We start from the raw sequence: 21,200 nt of genomic DNA, 5'->3' as shown, positions 1-21,200 counted from the left end.
TGTATATTACAATATTTCACACATCGACTTTTTTGGATTTGCGCCACTCACGTCGCTTTTGGCCGCCACACACTGAGCTGGGCCTTGACGTGCTGTAGTGTCTTTTGGGAGTCTGTACTAGACTATGTCTAAAAGAACTGAGACAGCTGAGACGACCAGATTGTTCGCGCAAAAAGGAATGGGCTGTAACACCAGCACAATAGAATGTAATGACACTATTTTTAGACTTATTAACTCTAAATTATAGCTCTTTGGAACAATGGCTTAATAATTATGCTCATTTAGAGAAAATAATTTGCAACGAATTGTACATTCTGTGTGTACGTACAAGAAGCACCAGGAGATTTATTGTTTATAAAATGTTCGGTGTAAAAACACCCAAACGTCTCCAAAATATACCCAAATGTTTCCAAAATATACCCAAATGTTTCCAAAATACACCCAAATGTCTTTAAAAATTATAATACACCTAGAACTAGCCCCGTTCCACAAACCGCGACGCCTCTCGAATAGCGACCGAAGGGAGCACCGAGCGTAGCGAGGACTATCAGCTACTATCCTACAGTTGGAAAATCATCATACAGGTATCAGAGTACAGCACAGAAGCCAGTGCTAAATACACCCAATGTGTTTTGTTACTAACCCGTTCCCATGGTTTCCATTCGAGAAGCTGTGTTCACTGTGTCACCAAAGAGGCAATATCGAGGCATTTTGAGTCCAACCACACCAGCAGCACACGGACCTTGAAACAAAAGGTGATATAAGATATTACAAAAACAAAGCAATTTCCGCCCAATATTTTCTCTGTAAAACTTAACACTATTTAGCTATGTTTTTTTTAAATACATGTAGCCTATTACATTTCAGCCATGGCTGCTCTTTAACAGTCGGATGGGTAAGAATTCAAGAGTTTTCACCCGCCTAGCGATTGATATATATTTTTATTATTGTGGGCAATGTCAACAATTATTGCTGTATACTCGGCCGGTATTTTGTTAGAATTACAGATCCCATTGACGAGTAAAAGCAGAATGGGCTATTCAAAATCAATACACTCCATATGGAAGACATGGAAAATGATGGAAAATAATCTATGGAAAATATCGACATATGGAAAATAATCTATGGAAAATAATGACATATGGAAAATAATTTCCCACTTTTGAAAAATACACCCCTGTGTGGTATATTAAGGTAATGTTTTCCAGGAATTGGATTTTGATTGAAATAGCACAAATTTAGAACTTTTTACGTATGTATGTTTAAATCAATTCTTGCTGGCAATTTTGTGACCCAAACGAATTTTTTGTCTGCCCACGTCCCCGTGATGACAAGGTCTACTAGTTTGTTATTCAGCCAGAGGAAATGACCCAGACGGGGAATCCGTTCATTTCAAACTTATTCATTGATTTCTACATGCATAGTGAATTATAACAATGCATAGTGAATTATAATGCATATTCCTCATAAGCATTATTTCTTCTCATCTGTTACTTAAGTGATTAACGCTGGTTTCATACTTTCTGCCGCTTGCCGCTGAGCGGCGTGACACTTCATCATGCCGCTTGCACTTGTCTGCAAGCGCAGCGACATCGCTGAGCGGCAGCGGCATGACTCTGAAAGACACAATTCGCTATCGTAGTCCGACGTCACCAGGGGCGTAGCTAACCCTCTCTGCCAGGGTGGGCAAGGCTCCAAAACTTCCCCCAAGTTCATTAAGAAATAGATCAATTATTAATGTATTCAATCATTTATTCATTTATTTACTTATTAACTTATTAACTTATTAATTTATTTATATAATTATTTACATGCTACTGCATGCTGACAAGTTAAACTACACACGGCATGCAGGAATCCCTGCGAATTCGACGAGTGCCGAGTCGATGAACACGGCGAAACATTGATACACATCTTATCGTTCTTTTGGGTTTTGGCTTGCTTTTACTTTTGCTTGTTATTTTGCCACATTCAGGATCAATGTAGGAAAAAATAACATGATAGAAATCACGTCAATTTCTCCTCGTCTAACAGTTTTTGTGTTGTTTTCGGCGAAATGCTGCATGATTCCATACATTGATACGGCAATTTGGCTGTGCATGAAAGCGCGATCCGGTCGCTATGGTAACGCTGGTTTCATACTTTCTGCCGCTTGCCGCTGAGCGGCGTGACACTTCATCATGCCGCTTGCACTTGTCTGCAAGCGCAGCGGCACATCGCTGAACGGCAGCGGCATGACTCTGAAAGCCACTATTCGCTATCGTAGTCCGACGTCACCAGGGGCGTAGCTAACCCTCTCTGCCAGGGTGGGCAAGGCTCCAAAACTTCCCCCAAGTTCATTAAGAAATAGATCAAAGCGAACGAGCGGAGCTGGCGTGGGGTCCAGGGGCCCGCATTAGGGCCCTGGTGGGGGTCCAGGGGGCGAAGCCCCCTGAAGCTCATGGGTTCTGGGCATTTTTATACCTTGAGGAGAAGCCTCCTTGCATACATTTGTAAGGTTTTTTTCTTCAATGTCTTCCCCATTTCTCTCAATCCTTCCCCTCCCATTAAATTGCTTCCCTCTAAATTACTTCCTCTCTGTTGCTTTTCCTTCCCTCTTGACCCTTTACTTATTTATTAAGTTCCCCCTCTTTCCGTCTTCATTCATATTCATCAATTTCTTCCCCTTTTTCTCATTCCTTCCCCCTTCCATTACACTCACTTGAATTACTTCCCCCTCAAATCGCCTCCCGTTCCCTCTCTTAAATTTCCTTTCTTCTTCATATTCTTCAATTTCTTCCCCTTTACACTCCTTCCCCTTGTGCATGAATTGCTTCCCCACAATAAACATGCAAGTTGTTTTCTTTACCTATTTTTTCCCTCTTTCATTCCCCTTTCCCTATTCCTTCCCCCTCCCTCTTAGGCTTCCCTTTTGTTTTTTCATTTCCCTCTTTTTTATTTATTCTTGTTTCCTCTCTTTTGCTTTTCCTTCCCTCTTGACCCTTTCTTTTCCCCATTCCCTCTTCCTTTTCCCTTAGGCTTTTCTTTTTCTTTTCCCCTTTCCTCCCTCCTTTTTTCTCTTGTCCCCCCAAAATTCCCCCCCCCCGATTTTTCCAGGGTGGGCGAGTCGCCCACCCTGCCCACCCCTAGAATCGCCATTGTTTTGTATGTAGAATTCGTAATATCGACTCACCAAAACACCGTTGATGTTCATCTGTTCGAAAGTCAAGTTTTATCCATTTCTTATTTGTTTCACTGCCTTGCCAGCTTTTGCAAGATGTTTTTCCTTTGAAATCATGAGGTTACAGGTCTTAAATATGACTGGTAATTAATAATTTTGATAAAATTTACGGTCGAAGACGCCATACCGCCCGCCACAGTGAGAGGCAGGACAGGGGAATTCCCCGATGACGTATGCCGACTGGCTTGCGTACCATGCGTGTGGTTGGCCCGTTAGCAATGAATAGCGATTGTGGCCAATCACGACGGTTAATAAATTGATTTAATTTAAATATCTTAAAATTTGTTCAACATTTATCATTAAAATACATCTTGATAAATTTGTTGGCTGTTTTGAACTGATACAACGAATGAAAATATGTGCTAAATACCATTTATTATATTATATTAATTACCGGTAATGAAAATTATCTTACCTTTTTGAATAAAATTTTTATTTATATATTGATTGATTGATTGATTTATGGATTCACTTATTAATGTATTCAATCATTTATTCATTTATTTACTTATTAACTTATTAATTAATTTATATAATTATTTACATGCTACTGCATGCTGACAAGTTAAACTACACGGCATGCAGGAATCCTGCGAATTCGACGAGTGCCGAGTCGATGAACACGGCGAAACATTGATACACATCTTATCGTTCTTTTGGGTTTTGGCTTGCTTTTACTTTTGCTTGTTATTTTGCCACATTCAGGATCAATGTAGGAAAAAATAACATGATAGAAATCACGTCAATTTCTCATCGTCTAACAGTTTTTGTGTTGTTTTCGGCGAAATGCTGCATGATTCCATACATTGATACGGCAATTTGGCTGTGCATGAAAGCGCGATCCAGTCGCTATGGTAACGCTCCGAGGTCACCGATATGACGTCAGGACTACGATAACGAATTGCTTGGGCAAAGCGGTGGAGTGATCGATATATCGGATTGCCGCTGGTCACTGCTAGCGTTTCTGGTGCGACTGCGCAGTGAAGCAAAATCATCTTCACTGCGGCTAAGCGACAAGTGGCAGGAAAGTATGAAACCAGCATTAGGGTGCCCACTTTTTACCATTATGCAAGAAGCAAATCTTTTGGCAATTCAGTATCGAAGTTACGTAATGTTACTATGTCAACGGGATCACGCGCTAGAGTAATGAACCACGATCGAAATGATCACCACATAAAGTATATGGCACTCGAAGGCATACCAAAGTAGCGTGATCCGGTAACCAAGAGAATTACGTAACCACTTCGATGCTGAATTCTGAATGTTCGTCTTTCAATTCAATGAAAATATAATACTACGTTGGTATGCCTCATTTCCACAGTTTAAATATGGTTTCCACTTTGAGATTTTGCCACAAATATTTTGGTGTCAATAATTAAGAGTATCTGTATGTGTGTCAATCCTTTACTTTGGTCTTTTTATCTGGTAAGGGTCAGTCACTGTTTCTGTCACCCGTAATAATTTAAATGCAACTGTTGCAATCTCGTTGGTAAAATAGGACCAATTATCTTGGTAGACTATAACGTAATTCATATTCAAAACACCCACAGTATCACATTTATTGCACGTACCTGTATGTATCCCAATCCTTAGTTTGATCTTCTCATCTGGTGAATGAGGCACAGTTAATGTTTCTGTAGCACCGAGGAGTTCAACTGCCATTGTGGCTATCTCCCATGCATGTGCATCTGAAGGCTCTGGTACACCGGAGGCTACCATATACGCGTCACCCACCGTCTCAACTTTGTACACGTCAAATTTATCTATGCAGTCGTCACATGTGCTAAAAAAGAGGACACAGAAAACTTTATTTTACAGCGGTTCCTTTTTGTTCGTTTTGAACAATTCCAACTAAAAACGATTGTGATTTACTCACGTTTTAGTGCTTTTCACCACTACACCAGTGGTTTCATCAGACTGGCAACTCATCACTAATGAACTTGTTCAAATATTTTACAGCGGCTTAATATTTCTTTTGCTTTGTTTGCTTGTATTTGTCATTAACATCACAAAATAACAATAAATGACAATTAAAATCTGGTACGCCCTAGACAACAACTTTACGACTATAATACACATTCAATTTACTTTTACTTATGCAAGTAAAGGACAGAATACAATATCACACATAATTCCTGTATTTATAAAATGTATCAAATTTATGGATTACCCCCCCCCCAAACAAAACAAACAAACAACAACAACAACAACACAGTAGCTGGAAGAAAAGAGAGTAGCCATCGGTCTATCTTAAAAGGGCAATTCGTGATCCACAGCCTCATCCCCCCACTTTTCTAAAAAAAAGTTGAGATTTTTATACCACTGGAAACCTCTGGCTACATAATGTTTATGTACCAAAAATTTCTTGCAGATTAATTCGTTTAGCAAAAATATCATCAAATTTGAATTTCGTTCTGGTATACCAGAACGAAATTACAACAGTGGCCTATGGAGCAGTGTAATACACATAATCATGCATAACTCGCAACGCAAAATCAGAATCAACTGAAATTTTGGGAATAAGCTTTTTTCGTGGATGTCTACTGAAAATTGTCATAAAAAGAGGATGCTAGGATCACGAAATCCTCCTTTAAGCAATAAATGAAAGTCGCTAAAGTAGTCAAATTATAACAAAAAAAAAAAAGAATATCCAGAGAAATATTCTAATTACCGACCAGTATCTGTATTGCCATGCATGTTTCTTAAAAAATCTCTAAAGGATGGATTTTAATAGACGCATTTAAAATGTCCACAAAATCAATGGCGACCTTCTAAATATGATTACAAGTGCTTTCAATAATTGCATAATAGTCAATTATATATAGCAAACAAAACTCAATAAATAAACAAACAGTTCTGTTATTGTGGGTCATCTACTTATTTACCTGATCTTTTACCATGTTTACAGATACATTAACCGCTGTTTGGCTGTAACTATTCTGCTATTTAAAAAAAATACAGGGACCCAGCAAACACAAAACGTTTTCGACATCATTCGCAAAAGGTTATAAAAGGTTGTCAGAAAACGTTAAAATGTCGGGTTATATAGAGGGTATGAAACGTTTTAATAACATTCCAAAAACATTTTTGAAAACTTGATACAAAACATTCTAAACGGAATGTTATTTTGGGGTTGAAAAAATATTTTGCGAAAAATGTTTGCCCAAAATATTTGCAATAACGTTTTAAAAACGTTTTCATGACCTTTATATAACCCGACATTTAAATGTTATTAAAACGTTTTGAAAAAACATTTAAAGAACATTTCTGTATTTCCTGAGTGCAAATATTTTAACATAATGTTATTTAAGTGTTGACAAAATATTTGGTAAAAAATGTTTGCAAAAATAGTTTACAATAAAATTTTTGAAAACATTTTAAAAATATTGTTATTTTGGGAAAATTGGAGTGTGTTTTCATACAAAACGTTTTAAAACGTTATCATGACATTTATATAACCCGACATTTTAATGTTATTAAAACGTTTTTATGTAAACCAAAAGCCAAAATATAACTTATTTAAAAGTTTTTAGAAGGTTTGTGTGTTTGCTGGGAGCTTATAATACTTTGGTGAGGGGGGATGGTTACGTTTATATTTCCATAGGTTCTGCGGTTAAGGTTAATAAGGTCAATAATATATTAAATGATAGTTTTGGGGCTTTTCCATTCTCTTGGTCGGGCTGACGTCACAAAGGGGAAATAGCCTTGTAAAACCAGTGTGCGAATGTGCAGTTCCCCTTTGTGAATGGCAGCCTTATATCAATCTTTGGGACTTATAGAACCCTCTTGTGTGTCAGCTTTATAGAGATTCCTCATCTGGGTCATATATTGCCTCTGACTGAATGACAGGCAAATAATTCGTTTGGGACATAAAGTTGTCAAGGAGAATTGTTTTCAATTTCAAGGGACATACAACGTAAAAAAGGTCTAGAATTTTGCTATTTCAATTAAAATCCATACACTCAATCAAGACTTGAGTGCAAACACTACTAGGCTATACTCCCCTGACATGCGCCTTATATTTAATACGTAAGGCTAATCTAACGTTAATGTAACGTTCAGGTAGTTAGTTGAATTTTGTTGGAAATTAAATGCATATTCAGTGGGCCTTTAATTGGTAAAGAAGCCTTATGTAATTCACCATGGTCAATTAGTCGTTTCACGCTTACATTAACAAATTACATGCCAATTAGGTTTCGTTAGTTACGACCGTCAGGTAACAAATGTAGCATATGCATTCAATGATACAAATACTGATTTTTTGCACTCTGACAATAATGAATGAGAAAAATATTTCCTAACCAAAATGAAAGCGAAAATACCCGTCAGTGACAAAAAATTCAAGAGGCAAAATGTAAAGGAGACGATAAGGGAAAAAGAGCCGGTTCCCCATCACAATGCACCCAGATCATGGGCCAACCCAATTAATAAAGCCCCTTTGTCGAAGACTTTACATGTACATATACCACAGATAACACCGGGCACACCGACATCGCCCGGTTAATAATTAGGCCTACATGATACAGCAGAGACACTGAAATGAATACCCGGGATTGATACACGTGAATGTGCTATGCACGATTTGATATTCAGACGATAAATCTTTGGATACCGGGATAGAAAATGATGAATATCTCCCGTAATTTATTTAGTCTAAAGAAACCAGATTTTGTTCCTTGCACTTGAATATATGTATTCAACGGATATGATAGTCGCTAACTTGCGTCTTGAGAAAGAACCATTGCGTCTTGAACTCAAAAACTGACAAAAATATTCTGATTTTATATGTGCCGAGCGTAGGCTTCCTGCACTCACTCGTGCAAGCAGTCTAAAGGCATATGACCATTTACCTCATCAATGGCGTATACATGCTCACTCACACACAGAGAGGTCAATTACCAGGCTATTGTCAGTAGCCTTAGTCGGATGTCCCTCGGCTCATTATGCGTTTCAAAGGTCGGAACAAAATGGCCATGCGTGGTTGTGGATTCAACCTACCATGGCGATTTCTGCCATGAAGATATCAGGGCGATGACACTGTGCCGGGTCATAATGATGGAACTGGAAGTTCGTTTTCGTCTTTGCCCTCAAAATTGTTATTTTGACACCCCCCCGACAAAGGGAGCTGATCCTGCTCGGAGGAACAGGTGTGTGGAAAAGTCTCAATTTCATGAAAATGCGCACATTGTTACGATTGAAATATTAGTCGAACGCGTACGCAATGACCATAACCTGATAACACTGTTCGAGAACGACATATCAAAACCGAACAGATTGACACGCATCGTCGTCATATGCGCTGGTACAGGGTGTCCCAGAATGATCTGTACCGGGAAAGATGGAATTTTTTAGATATGAAGGGCATGTTGAATGGTCATATTGTCTTGCATTTTTAGTTCTACATATATTTAGCTTTCTCAGATTTTATAAATATTAAAAATTGGACGTTTCTAGTAGAAGTTATAGAAGGTTGCGTAAAAATGGTGAATTCTAAGTTTTGACAACGCAACCTATTTTGAAAATCTGTAACATTACTAACCGTTCAGCACAAAGTTATTTGGAAAAAGTTATGCAGGTATTTTAGTTGTGCCCTGTTCATATTTCCACTAAATAGCCGATATCTATCTATTATTTATGACGTTACGAAGCAATCATTATATGGAATTAAGGATTTGTGGCCTAATCCCATTCTCTCTTTGGCGGTAGTTTCATTTGAAATGCATGCAGAGATCAAACTGGTTGTGGTACAGAAAAGACGGCTCCTCAATTTACTGTACAGTAGCGTGGATTTCTTTCAAAAACTTACTGGCAAACCGGCAGCTATGTTGAGACGCAAAGAAGATTCATTAGACAATAGTGTATAACGTAAAGAAGTTTGACGGAACTGTCAGGAATCGGCAGATACGTATCGTGCCATATTTCAAAGGTATGCGAGTCGTTTTTCATCGATTTTACATTATTGTATGCCACGCCAAAACAAATAAAGGTAGCGTGCTGAAATAAACAGAATAAGTAGGAGACATGTCCAGCATTATAATGCTGGTATCAAAAATAGATACACTGCCCGTCTTCTATTTTTAGTTATTTTTGCAAACACGGTACAAATCATTCTGGGACACCCTGTATTTTAAATAACGAGTGTCTTTGTTTTGCCTAATCTGCCTGTGTCAAAATTCAAAGGGGGCATATCTGACAGTGAAAACTAACATTGCGTGGAAAGAAATATATACAAATCTACTTTATATGGAAATTTTACAGCATGGCTTTAATAATATTTATCATGCAATTTCAATTCAAAGTCATTTCAATTTGCTGAACAACATTTAATTCAATTTAAGGTCAACATTTAAAGCATTTTTCGTAACGTATCTCAAAGAGGAGATTGATAATAACACACGCATTACCGGAAGCCTTTATGTATATCTCTGATCAATGCAAATAATGTCAAATGCCTTCTATAATGATGCATTCTAAATAAATCACACAATTGGAAAATTACATTTGTAAAACCTTTTTACATCCTTGTGTGCTAGCATACCCTGCAAGTAGGGTTGCTTGATTTATCTCACGTTGATTTAAATCGCGATTTAAATCACATTTAATTTGATTTAGATCACAATTAAAAAATGATAAATATACGAGGTCATTCAAAAAGTTCTACCTCCACCATCACATCCCTGTTGTCTTACGTGCTAGGATATTGAAATTTCCCATGAGTATACTCTTATATCTAGGCTACAAGTTATTTTTATAAAAATGTGATTTTTGGTTGTTTAGATATGTTAGTTAAAGCGAATACAGATTTGAAACGTCAGAAACGGTCAAAACCTGAAGCCAAAAGTTTAGTAAGCATCATGTTGTAGCATTGGATAATATCCATAAAAAATGTTTTTAAGATGTGGTTGTCCAACTGCTTACTTAGATTAAATATCTTGTTCCTATTTGAGCACCCTAACATGGCTCGGGACTTCAAACAAAATGAAACATATTTTCTATTAGAAAAAAATCGAAGGGTTCAACAAACACACAAATAAACAAACCCAAAATATAACTTATTTAAAACGTTTTTAAAACGTTTTTGTGTTTGCTGGGAACACTACTAGGCTATGCTCCCCTGACATGCGCCGTATATTTAATACGTAAGGCTAATGTAACGTTAATGTAACGTTCAGGTAGTTAGTTGAATTTTGTTGGAAATTAAATGCATATTCAGTGGGCCTTTAAGAAGCCTTATGTAATTCACCATGGTCAATTAGTCGTTTCACGCTTACATTAACAAATTACATGCCAATTAGGTTTCGTTAGTTACGACCGTCAGGTAACAAATGTAGCATATGCATTCAATGATACAAATACTGATTTTTTGCACTCTGACAATAATGAATGAGAAAAATATTCCCTAACCAAAATGAAAGCGAAAATACCCGTCAGTGACAAAAAATTCAAGAGGCAAAATGTAAAGGAGACGATAAGGGAAAAAGAACCGGTTCCCATCAAAATCCACCCAGATCTGGCCAACATAGAACTAGTTCTAGTTCCTCGATAGGGGGTAAGGGCAAAGCGTTGACTTGTGAATAATTTTGTAATGTCAGAGAGAGCCTGGTATGGTCCCATAAGCACTGAACAAGCATAAGGCCAATATTGACACAATAAAGTCCCTGTATTGAATCCCTTTATTGAATCCCACAGATAACGCCGTGTCAAAATGATGCAACCTGAAGTTCTTTTTCGTCTTTGCCCCCGAAATTGTTATTTTACCCCCCCGAGAAAGGAAAAGCCTCCATTATATGAAAATGTTCACCTTTTTCGTATTGAAGAAATACATTTTACCTCAAAGACCTAAATATTTAGGTCTTTTTGGAAAACGACGGAATACGCACATCTTTAGGTGCTGCAGTTGTCACAAAACCTGAAATTTTGGAAAAAAAGTCGATATACTAGTAGTCGTTTACTTGTTACCATGGTTACAATTAAAATATTAGTCGAACGCGTACGCGATGACCATAACCTGATAACACTGTACTAGTATGTACACAGCGTTCAAGAACGACATATCAAAACCGAACCGAGTCACGGCCGACAGAGTGACACGAATCGGCGTCATATGCGTTGGTATTTTAAATAACGAGTGTCTTTGTTTTGCCTAATCTGCCTGGGTCAAAATTCAAAGGGGGCATATCTGACAGTGAAAACTAACATTTCGTGGAAAAAAATATATACAAATCTAGGGGAAGGTGGGGCATAACGGAACACTTAACTTTGAGGATGCTCTGTGACGTCACCATAAGTAATATGACTGTAAAAATTATATATTCAGTTGAAGTTTGTATTTACCTTTAATATACCATTAACCAATATAACTTGAATCTTACAATTTTTTATAAAAATGAAGAAATGTTTTCAAAAAAAAAAATCCGTTTTGCCCCACTATCGGGGCAAAACGGAACCCCCCTATGGGGCAAAACGGCACCCTGGGTGCAAACTTATATTAGTTGTTCCATCGGTAGGCCCTAGTCCTAGTTATATGTAGGCCTATATTCAGTTACAATATTAAGTGGGCCTACCATCTCTGTGGAGTGAGTAGTTAACTTCTTATAGGCCTAGTAGGCCTATAATATGTAGGCCTATGACCAATATTTGATTAGAAAGAAATATTCAGTAGGCCTACCATCTCTGTGGAGTAAGTGGTTAACTTTTAATCATTAATTCTATCTGTAGGTCTAGTTATATGCCCATGTTTCAGCGAAGTGTTTACCATGTTCGAGTAGGCCCCTAGATAACGCCTACATTTCCTTGAGTGAAGACAAGTTATGTCAAATTGGGGCAAAACGGAACCCATCTGTGGGACAAAACGCCCGGGGCAAAACGGAACCCTGTTCCGTTATGCCCCGCACCTAGGGTTCCGTTTTGCCCCATACCCGATTTTTTAGAAATTGGTTGCATGCATAATACATCGTAGCATATAGGCCATGCACTTAATACAGCTCATGGCTAGTACCTTCGTGTTTGCAATATACACAATTATTTGGGAATCCGATATTAATGAAGTAAAATTTCAGCGCATTAAACATCTACATATCTTACACCAGACGGGTAGTAATTTTTTGACTCGATCTTGCTCGAATGTCAGTGGATTGCTTCAGATAAAATTTTTGTTGTAAATCCTCGTAGCCATACTTGTGTTCCTCAATATAATTTGCATAGACGGCAGTATTGCCAAGGCCTATTTTTCCAGGTGGTTCCGTTTTGCCCCGGGGGTCCGTTATGCCCCACCTTCCCCTACTTTATATGGAAATTTTACAGCATGGCTGTAATTATATTTATCATGCAATTTCAATTCAAAGTCATTTCAATTTGCTGAACAACATTTAATTCAATTTAAGGTCAACATTTAAAGCATTTTTCGTAACGTATCTCAAAGAGGAGATTGATAATAACATACGCATTACCGGAAGCCTTTATGTATATATCTGATCAATGCAAATAATGTAAAATGCCTTCTAAAATGATGCATTGTAAATAAATCACACAATCTGAAAATTACATTGATATTGATATATCTCACGTTGATTTAAATCGCGATTTAAATCACATTTAATTTGATTTAAATAAAAATTTTCTTTTTAAAATATTTTGATCAATATACGAGGGTAATTCAAAAAGTTCTACCTCTACCATCACATCTCTGTTGTCTTACGTGCTAGTATATTGAAATTTCCCATGATTATACTCTTATATCTAGGCTACAAGTTATTTTATAAAAATGTGATTTTTGGTTGTTTAGATATGTTAGTTAAAGCGAATACAGATTTGGTACGTCAGAAACGTGAAGCAAAAAGTTTAGTAAGCATCATGTTGTAGTAGCTTTGGATAATCTCCATAAAAATGTTTTTAAGATGCGGTTGTCCAACTGCTTACTTGGATTAAATATCTTGTTCCTATTTGAGCACCCTAACATGCCTCGGGACTTCAAACAAACACATAAATAAACAAACATGATTCCCGTCAAATGCCACTGTTTTCCAATGAAACACAATAGTGAAATTTGCCAGATTTTGGCTAGATCACGTTTAAGGGTAATTCGCAATTACGTCCTCATTTTTTAGCAATGGATGCATCTTGACGTGGATATGAGATGGACAGTTTGTTAATAACCTTGTATATATTTATTTTATTTTAACTTATTAAGACTTGAATTCACCCGAGCGAAGTCAACATCTTATCCTATCCTGCAAGCATTAGATATTGATTAAATTATTTGAACAAATATAAAGCAATTTAATCATTTTCAGAAATAAATCTGACAATCTGTAATGATTTCCACGTAGACAGTGGACTTCGGGTGTATATATAAATGCGCTTTTATAAATGCGCACGTGACATCACAAATTCCACACGCAAAAGTATAGGCGAAAATGACAGGTTACAAGGAAAATTGGTTTTGCAAAATAGTGGCATTGATTGCAAAGGGCAAAATAATTTGACCCGAAAGATAAAACTCTTTACGGACAAAAAACAAAATTATGACGGAAAAGCTAGATATAGCTGATTTAAAAAGTTATATTTCATTATTTCCGTGCTAAACAGTCTCCCCAGCACTTACAGCAGTAACACACTTTTGTTACTGCTACAAGTAACACACAACAGTCCATATCTTGGCGGCGCCCTTCAAATGAGGTCAATTTGAGGTCAAATTTTACAATGTTACTGCATGCAGTAACATCTAAAACCATTAAAAAACATGGCTGCCAAGAGTGTTACCCTACCAAGTAACACTTGTAAAATATTGGCCATAACTTTTTTCAATTGACCGTCGCACCTACAGAAATAAGAGTCGCAAAGAAATTAACTATGTAAACAAGATCTTTAAGTATCAAGGTAACAGATTATCCAGATACAATTACAATCATTTGATTTCTAAATGATGTAATAGACCCCTAAAGAGGAGCATTATCACACCCAATTATGACTGATTTCAACACTTTACAAACCACAAGTCCATCTGACCTTGGTCAGTGTGCTATGTTTACTTGGGAAAATACCTATTCAGACCTATTCTCTTCATCCAGACACACAACAGTCGCTTACTGATATGATACATATTGTTATTTAGCTCCAATAGGTGTGAATTGCAGAGACTGTTCAGATGTCACTGCTGCAGGTAACATCATCTAAACATGTCACTTGCACCAGTAACACATCCATGTGTCACTGCTGTGAGTGCCGGGAGAGACTGCTAAATGGGCGTGGCAATTGGCCATATTGATGACGAAATGTGATTCTTACTGGCATTAAGGTCAGAACTGGGTAGCTGCCGATGATGTTATTTGATAATGTCTGCACGTAGGGAACTTAGGGGGCTGTCATTTTCTTCGGAAGGAAGGGGTTATGGATTTATTTATTTGGGAGTCAAGATAAGTATCCCCCCCCCCCCGTAGTACCGCCAATGAACATAACTCTGACCCTAATTTTAACTCTAATTATAACGTAAATTGAAGAAACTATAACTTTAGCCCTTTTTGGTATAATGACCCTCTCAAACTAATAGGCTAGATGTCCCCGCCCGACCTCCTCAACTCTAACTTACTCATTCGCTCGCAAATGGACAAAAAAACAAATTCAAAATGTGTTTTTAAACACCTTATTGTGTCCCCCATGCTAAATCGGTAATCTGTACACCCTTTGTCACCCTTTGACGTACAATTTAGAGTATAAACACGTAGATGACTGTACATGATCTAATCATCCCGGCTGGAAGATGTTGAGGAAGACTCGTATACTATACATCACGCTCATACGTTATATGACAATTTGACGTACAATCACGTATGTGATGCATGGTTTGAGGTTTATTCAGCTAGTAAGTTAGATCTCGTCATACACATTATTGTCATGGTATTATATTGTAATTGTATACGTCAATTTTGTTCAGTTTGATTCAACCGGCTTATAAAGTTTTACTTTACACGGAAGGTATATATTTATAAAGAGAAAGAGAGAAACCCTGTTCTACGGGCGAACGGACCTTTCAAGTAGGGTCGGTCGGTCGGTTGGTTGGTATTTTCTAAAAATTTTAAATAACCCAAAAATCACAAAAATCTGTAAATAAATTTCAATTTGAGAAAATCCGAAATTTGGGGTCGGCATTCATTTGTACAGGAAAAAAATTGTTTCCCAATTTGTTCAAAATAGAACAGGGTTTTCGTTTTTCGTCGCATAAATAAATAAATAAATAAATAAATAAATAAATAAATAAATAAATAAATAAATAAATAAATAAATAAATAAATAAATAAATACATAAATAAATAAATAAATAAATAAAAATAAATAAATAAACATTAGTTATGTTTGTACATGGGGGGGGGGGGTGCTGTGCAATAATCATGATCCTTTGATAGCCATGATTTATCCTTGCAAATTTATAGCATCGAAACTCCAGCCAATGTTCCTTGCCAGAAACAAGGTCACAACTGTAGCCACTCCTTCAATGGTCGCCATTTCAGTGATTGACAGTGATGTAATGCAAATATGGCGCTGGCCATCTGGTCACGTGCGCATTTATAAAAGCGCATTTTTATATACAACCGTCTACTGGTAGATGTGGGCAACCTTTCTAATCAAAAATGGCTTTTCTTTTCAGACCGTTTCCGGCGTACCAAATCTGCATTTACTTTAACCAACACATCTTAACAACCAACAATCACATTTTCATCAAATATCATCATTCCTAATGCTTCTACAACTTTTGGGTATAATTAAAATACCTCTATGATGCCATTTCATCTATTGCTAATAATTCATCTTCATGGTGTAGAATTCAAAATGTCTTTTCCCATGATTTTACCAATTCTTTTTCATTGAAATTTTCACATGTAAAAACACGTTTTGATTTTTTGTTTGTAAATACCTGATAAGATTGCTTATTATCATTATTATGTCTAGTATTCCACTGGTCTCTTTTGGCTTTATCATGGGATATAGCCGTCCTTGAAATAAAAGAAAAATCGATTTAAATAAAAACATAAATCTGATTTAAATAAAAAAATTAATCTGATTTAAATTTTTTTTTAAATCTGATTTAAATAAAAAATAAATCTGATTTAAATAAAAATAAAAATACGATTTTTTAAAAATAAAAAATAAAAAAAAAAAAATAAAAAATAAAAAAATAAAAAAATAAAAAAATAAAAAATAAAAAAATAAAAATCAGCAACTGTGCCTGCAAGTGACAATACTAAAAAAAGACCTAATATGGATAAAAATTCACAATGTTGTCAATGATGAGAACTGTATCGTCGGGAACTGATTTTTTGGGTATTTTAACGCATAAACCAAACATGAATAACTATACTAAATAACAGATGTGGTTGTGGAATATATCAGCTAACACATCATTTTTGAATTTTGACAATCTCATTTTGAATCCGTTCCACAGAGTCAAATATCTATCAATGACAACATACGCCTCATGCGCTGATGATGCGCAGTGATTAACACTCCGATTGATATTTGATTGAAAGGTTTGAAAATGAAGGCGTTTCGTAAAATTCTAAATATTCTAAGAACGGTGCGGTCAATTCTCTAAATTAAAAACAAGCTGATTTATTCCTCAACCACACTAGTTATTTAGTTTGTTATAGTTGTGCCGTTAAAATACCCAAACAATTAAGTTTCCGACGGTACAGTTCTTTCAGGGACACCCTGTATATGTATTTGAACGGACCTTCATATTTATCAACACATCTTTTCATCTTTTTTAACAAAATTATTTTATATGAAAAAGAAAACCTAAAGCAAACGTTAGTTTTACGTTATCACTGGGATCAATCCTATTGCCTTTAAAAATTAAAGTCATAAAATAACAATAATAATAATAATACAAGCGTAAAACAGCATTTATATAGCGCATTGTGAATCGCAAAACACCTACATAGTGATCACTATTTTTTTTGTATTTTAGTATGAAAGGCCAAGGTTATGCATGTAACAAGGAGGAAAAGTTGTTGATCATATCTACACACATTACACAAATGTATTGCAACATTGCTGAAAAAAGAAGAATTCCCCAAACTGTAGTTGAATTCTATCCTGATCCCGCATCCTGACGATTCCACCGACATACTCCATGGAAATGTTCTTTGCATAAAGCATGGAAGTACTAGAGTACTTCCATGCATAAAGTAAGTAAGATTAGGAGCTAGTAAGCTAATAAATGGGACGGAAGGGGTTACCTTGAACGTTCCCCTAATGGCACACCTGGGCTCCTTTGCCTTGGGGTAAACTTCATGTACAAAATAAGAGAGTTCTCTTCTCTAAAAATCCCAACAAGAATTAAGGGTAGGTGCCCTTATTTGCTGGTGGGATTTTTACGGGAGGGCACTTTTAGTTTGTGTCTACAATTCCAGTTATGTCAAAGGGAGCCTTGAATGCATGTAAACGTTTCCGTCGATAAATATTTTTCCGTCTGCAACTTGTGTGTGAGTAAAACTATGCATACGTTGATTTTCATTTGATGAACAACCTATTTGGGTTCAGATTATCAGATTATTAAGTTCACATATAGTCAGCCTGCTACGCTAATTGCCTAAGTCATTTTTTGTAATTTTGAGAACAAAGAACAAAATGTGCTTCAAGCATGCATCAATTACGTAATCACCCGAATTATTTCGGATTATTCCCTTTTATTAGTATCATTATAATTTTTCTTGTGCAAAGATTGGTGAATAAATATGTTTAAATGCATGCTTGAACTATATTTTGTACTTCTCAAAATTACAAAAAATCAGTAACACAAAAATGATTATTATTAGCGATTTGGAAATGTCACATATCCTAGTTCCAATAATTTTGATACAGTTTGAAATAGACTTGAATAAACCTACAGACTTGACATTTAATATGGAATATTTTTCGCAACGTTCCACGACTGGCCTGGACGGAGTGTGCATAGACCGCACGAGCTAAATATTAATTGGGGTGTGTCGAGAGATGGTGTAAAATAATTGTTTGATAGAAAATGTGCTTTCCACATGTTTACATTATGGTGCTCATAATGTAACGAATGTGCCTAAAATGGCGGATATAGGGAGGCTAAATTTGAGCTTTGTGGGGGACACACTTTCGGACTTTATGCAACGTGGTTCTGTTATTATCAAATGTATAGGGGTTTGAGGTGATATTTCTTAAACTGCGTCAGCAACTGGCATTCATCACAGCTGAAATACACTTACAATGTACCAAGTTTTTGAACAGGGGAGGATCTTTAAAATAGGGATCTTAAAAGCTGTACGTACTCAGAAAGTTTGAATGCCCCCTGGGGTCAAATGTTATAAACTTATGGTACAAAAAGAACTGGTCGGATTCCTGGTTGTCCAATGATCTCACACTGCTTCTTTGTGTACAGCAAGTTTATAACATTTGGCCCCAGGGGACCATTCAAATTTTCTGAGTGCATATCACATTATAGAGCCATATTTTTGAAGCTCCTCCCACTTTCAAAACTGGTAGATCACAGGACGAACACTTATTGGTATTTAGGTTCAATAAAATTGCTTCAAGCCTCAATATATTTAATAATATCAGAATAATGTTGCTAAAATTCAGAAATTTTACCCCCACAAAATTCAAATTCAGTCTCCTTAAATCCGCCATTTTAGGCTAATTTACTACATTATGAGCGCCATAATGTAAACTAATGGAAAGCACATTTTCTGTAAAACAATTATTTTACACCATCTCCCGACACACCCCAATTAATATTTAGCCCGCGCCGTTTATGCAGACCTCTACCAGACCAGTCTTGGAATTTTGCGAAAAAGTATTCCATATTAAATGTCAAGTCTGTAATATCAACACGATCAATATGTGTGGGCACAAATTCTGTATATTTGCCGAGATGCCTGCCGAGATAGATGATTGTACCTGCCATTCGTCTCAAAATGTTTGTTCCTGTATGAAAAAAAAGATGATGCGACTTGATATTATCTGAGACCAATGAGACTTACTGCCACCAGACCTTGACAAAGTCGCTATAGCTCGATCAGATATAATGGGTACTAATCATATACAAATGGCTACACATTATTTTACGACTTTGTCATGGTTTTGAGGATGCAGAACGTTTAATATGTTTGACCAAATAGTATCCATGTATTAGCCAAATCGGCATTGGAAGTTTGCAATGCATTGTGGGACAGTTTTTGCCCTCTGACCTATTGGGAACAGAAAAATTGTTTTTTGTGCGTTCAAAATATAATCTAAGTGTAAACTTTTAAAAAACATTATTATTTCATAAATTAATGTATTTAAATATTTTTAATGATAACATTATGACAATAACAAATTATTAATAATTACAGCAATTTTCCCGATATGTCAGAGATCAAAGTGTCCCAAAACTGCTCTCCAAAACCGGAAGTTACAATGCTGATTAGGCTTATTCATACAGCTATAAATACGTATCTGGAAAGTAAAGAATTTGCTTTACTTTTGTTTCATATAATATAATTCGGTATATGATATAGATTCCATAATAAAATGAAGTAAAAAATTGTTTTTGATTTAACTGATCCGCATTCAAGCCGAAAAAGGGAAAACATATTTCAAAGAGTTGTATATCAGCAAAGTCATAGTTCATTAAATTTACAAAACAACCGTATGACAAAACAGGCGAAAATAGTAACTTTTTGCACAGGATTTGCAATTTAATGAGAATTTGCCATTGCTCATTGAAATGAAGCTAGCATATGAACAATGTAAGTGTGCTCTTTCATTTTAATGACATAAAATTTGAAAAATACTGTAAGGAACACGTGAGGTTTTGACTTTTAAAACCCACATTTTGGTCATACACTCTGCTTGGATAGGTCGTTTTCAACAGTGTTATCATATTCGCCTTGCTATATACATTGCATTGCGTTACCGTTGACGTAATGAAAAAAAATGTTTTAGGGGGAAGTGTTAGCTTTCGTTCGATATAAAATATGATTGGATGAAGGTAACACTTGAGGTTTTAACAAAAAACAATCACTGATGCCTATTTCCCACTCGATCTCACACAGCTCTACACTATGATCAGCTCTTAATAGGCGGGAATTATTCGGTTTTTGTTATTGCGAGAGTCAATAAAGTTCCAACTTACGTACGCGTAAATTTACAAAAGCACGCGTTTTCACGCAAAACGCAAAACGCAGTTCGCGTAACTGCTGCGCCCAGATGTCTGTACGCCGTTCTATATCAATCCACGATGTTATGAGTCCCCGCCTATTAAGAGCTGATCAGAGTATATGCACTCAACCGTGTACTACTACTACTACTACTACTACTACTACTACTACTACTACTACTACTACTACTACTACTACTACTACTACTACTACTACTACTACTACCACTACTACCACTACTACCACTACTACCCACTACTACCACTACTACCACTACTACCACTACTACTACTACTACTACTACTACTACTACTACACTACTACTACTACCACTACTACTACTACTACTACTACTACTACTACTACTACTACTACTACTAATTGAAATTTAATACCGCGCCAAAAACCAAAACAATTTGCACTAAGGCGCATGAAAACATAAACAATGGATGAAAACAAGAATAATTAAATACATAAAACATCATAACATCAGATAAAGTCCAAAATCAAGCAAAATGAATACAGTTACTGATTGAATGCAATATTGAAGAGATGTTGTTTAAGTATAAATACAGAATGCGTAGAGGCTAGACTTTTTTCATATGAATAAACGAGATAGCAATGGCCTTGAGATCTATTTTCAAAACAGATTAAAGTGGACAAGTGGGATTTGCATGGTTAAGCCATAGAGAATTTACTAAATTTGGCACGGTGAAATAAGTGAATTGCGGGGAAAAATAAAATGTCGCCAATTGTTTTTTGGAACGTCGCTAGGTTTTCACCCCACACATAAACAAAAACTATTTGGGCCC

At 36.2% G+C, this 21,200-nt stretch overlaps 1 protein-coding gene across 1 annotated transcript in view; it reads right to left on the bottom strand.

Annotated features, from left to right (window-relative positions):
- Positions 1 to 21,200, bottom strand: part of LOC140172022 (uncharacterized) — a 34,134-nt gene that overhangs the window by 2,386 nt on the left and 10,548 nt on the right. Inside the window, exons 2-3 of the mRNA XM_072195373.1 lie at positions 4,792 to 5,003; positions 644 to 742 (exon numbers count right to left, since the gene is read on the bottom strand). Coding sequence (XP_072051474.1) covers positions 644 to 742; positions 4,792 to 5,003 — 311 coding nt within the window. The remainder of the gene's footprint in view (positions 1 to 643; positions 743 to 4,791; positions 5,004 to 21,200) is intronic.

This window comes from Amphiura filiformis, chromosome 2 (assembly GCF_039555335.1).
Source record: "Amphiura filiformis chromosome 2, Afil_fr2py, whole genome shotgun sequence".
Lineage (NCBI taxonomy): Eukaryota > Metazoa > Echinodermata > Ophiuroidea > Amphilepidida > Amphiuridae > Amphiura > Amphiura filiformis.
This window is presented reverse-complemented; position numbering and strand designations above follow the sequence as displayed.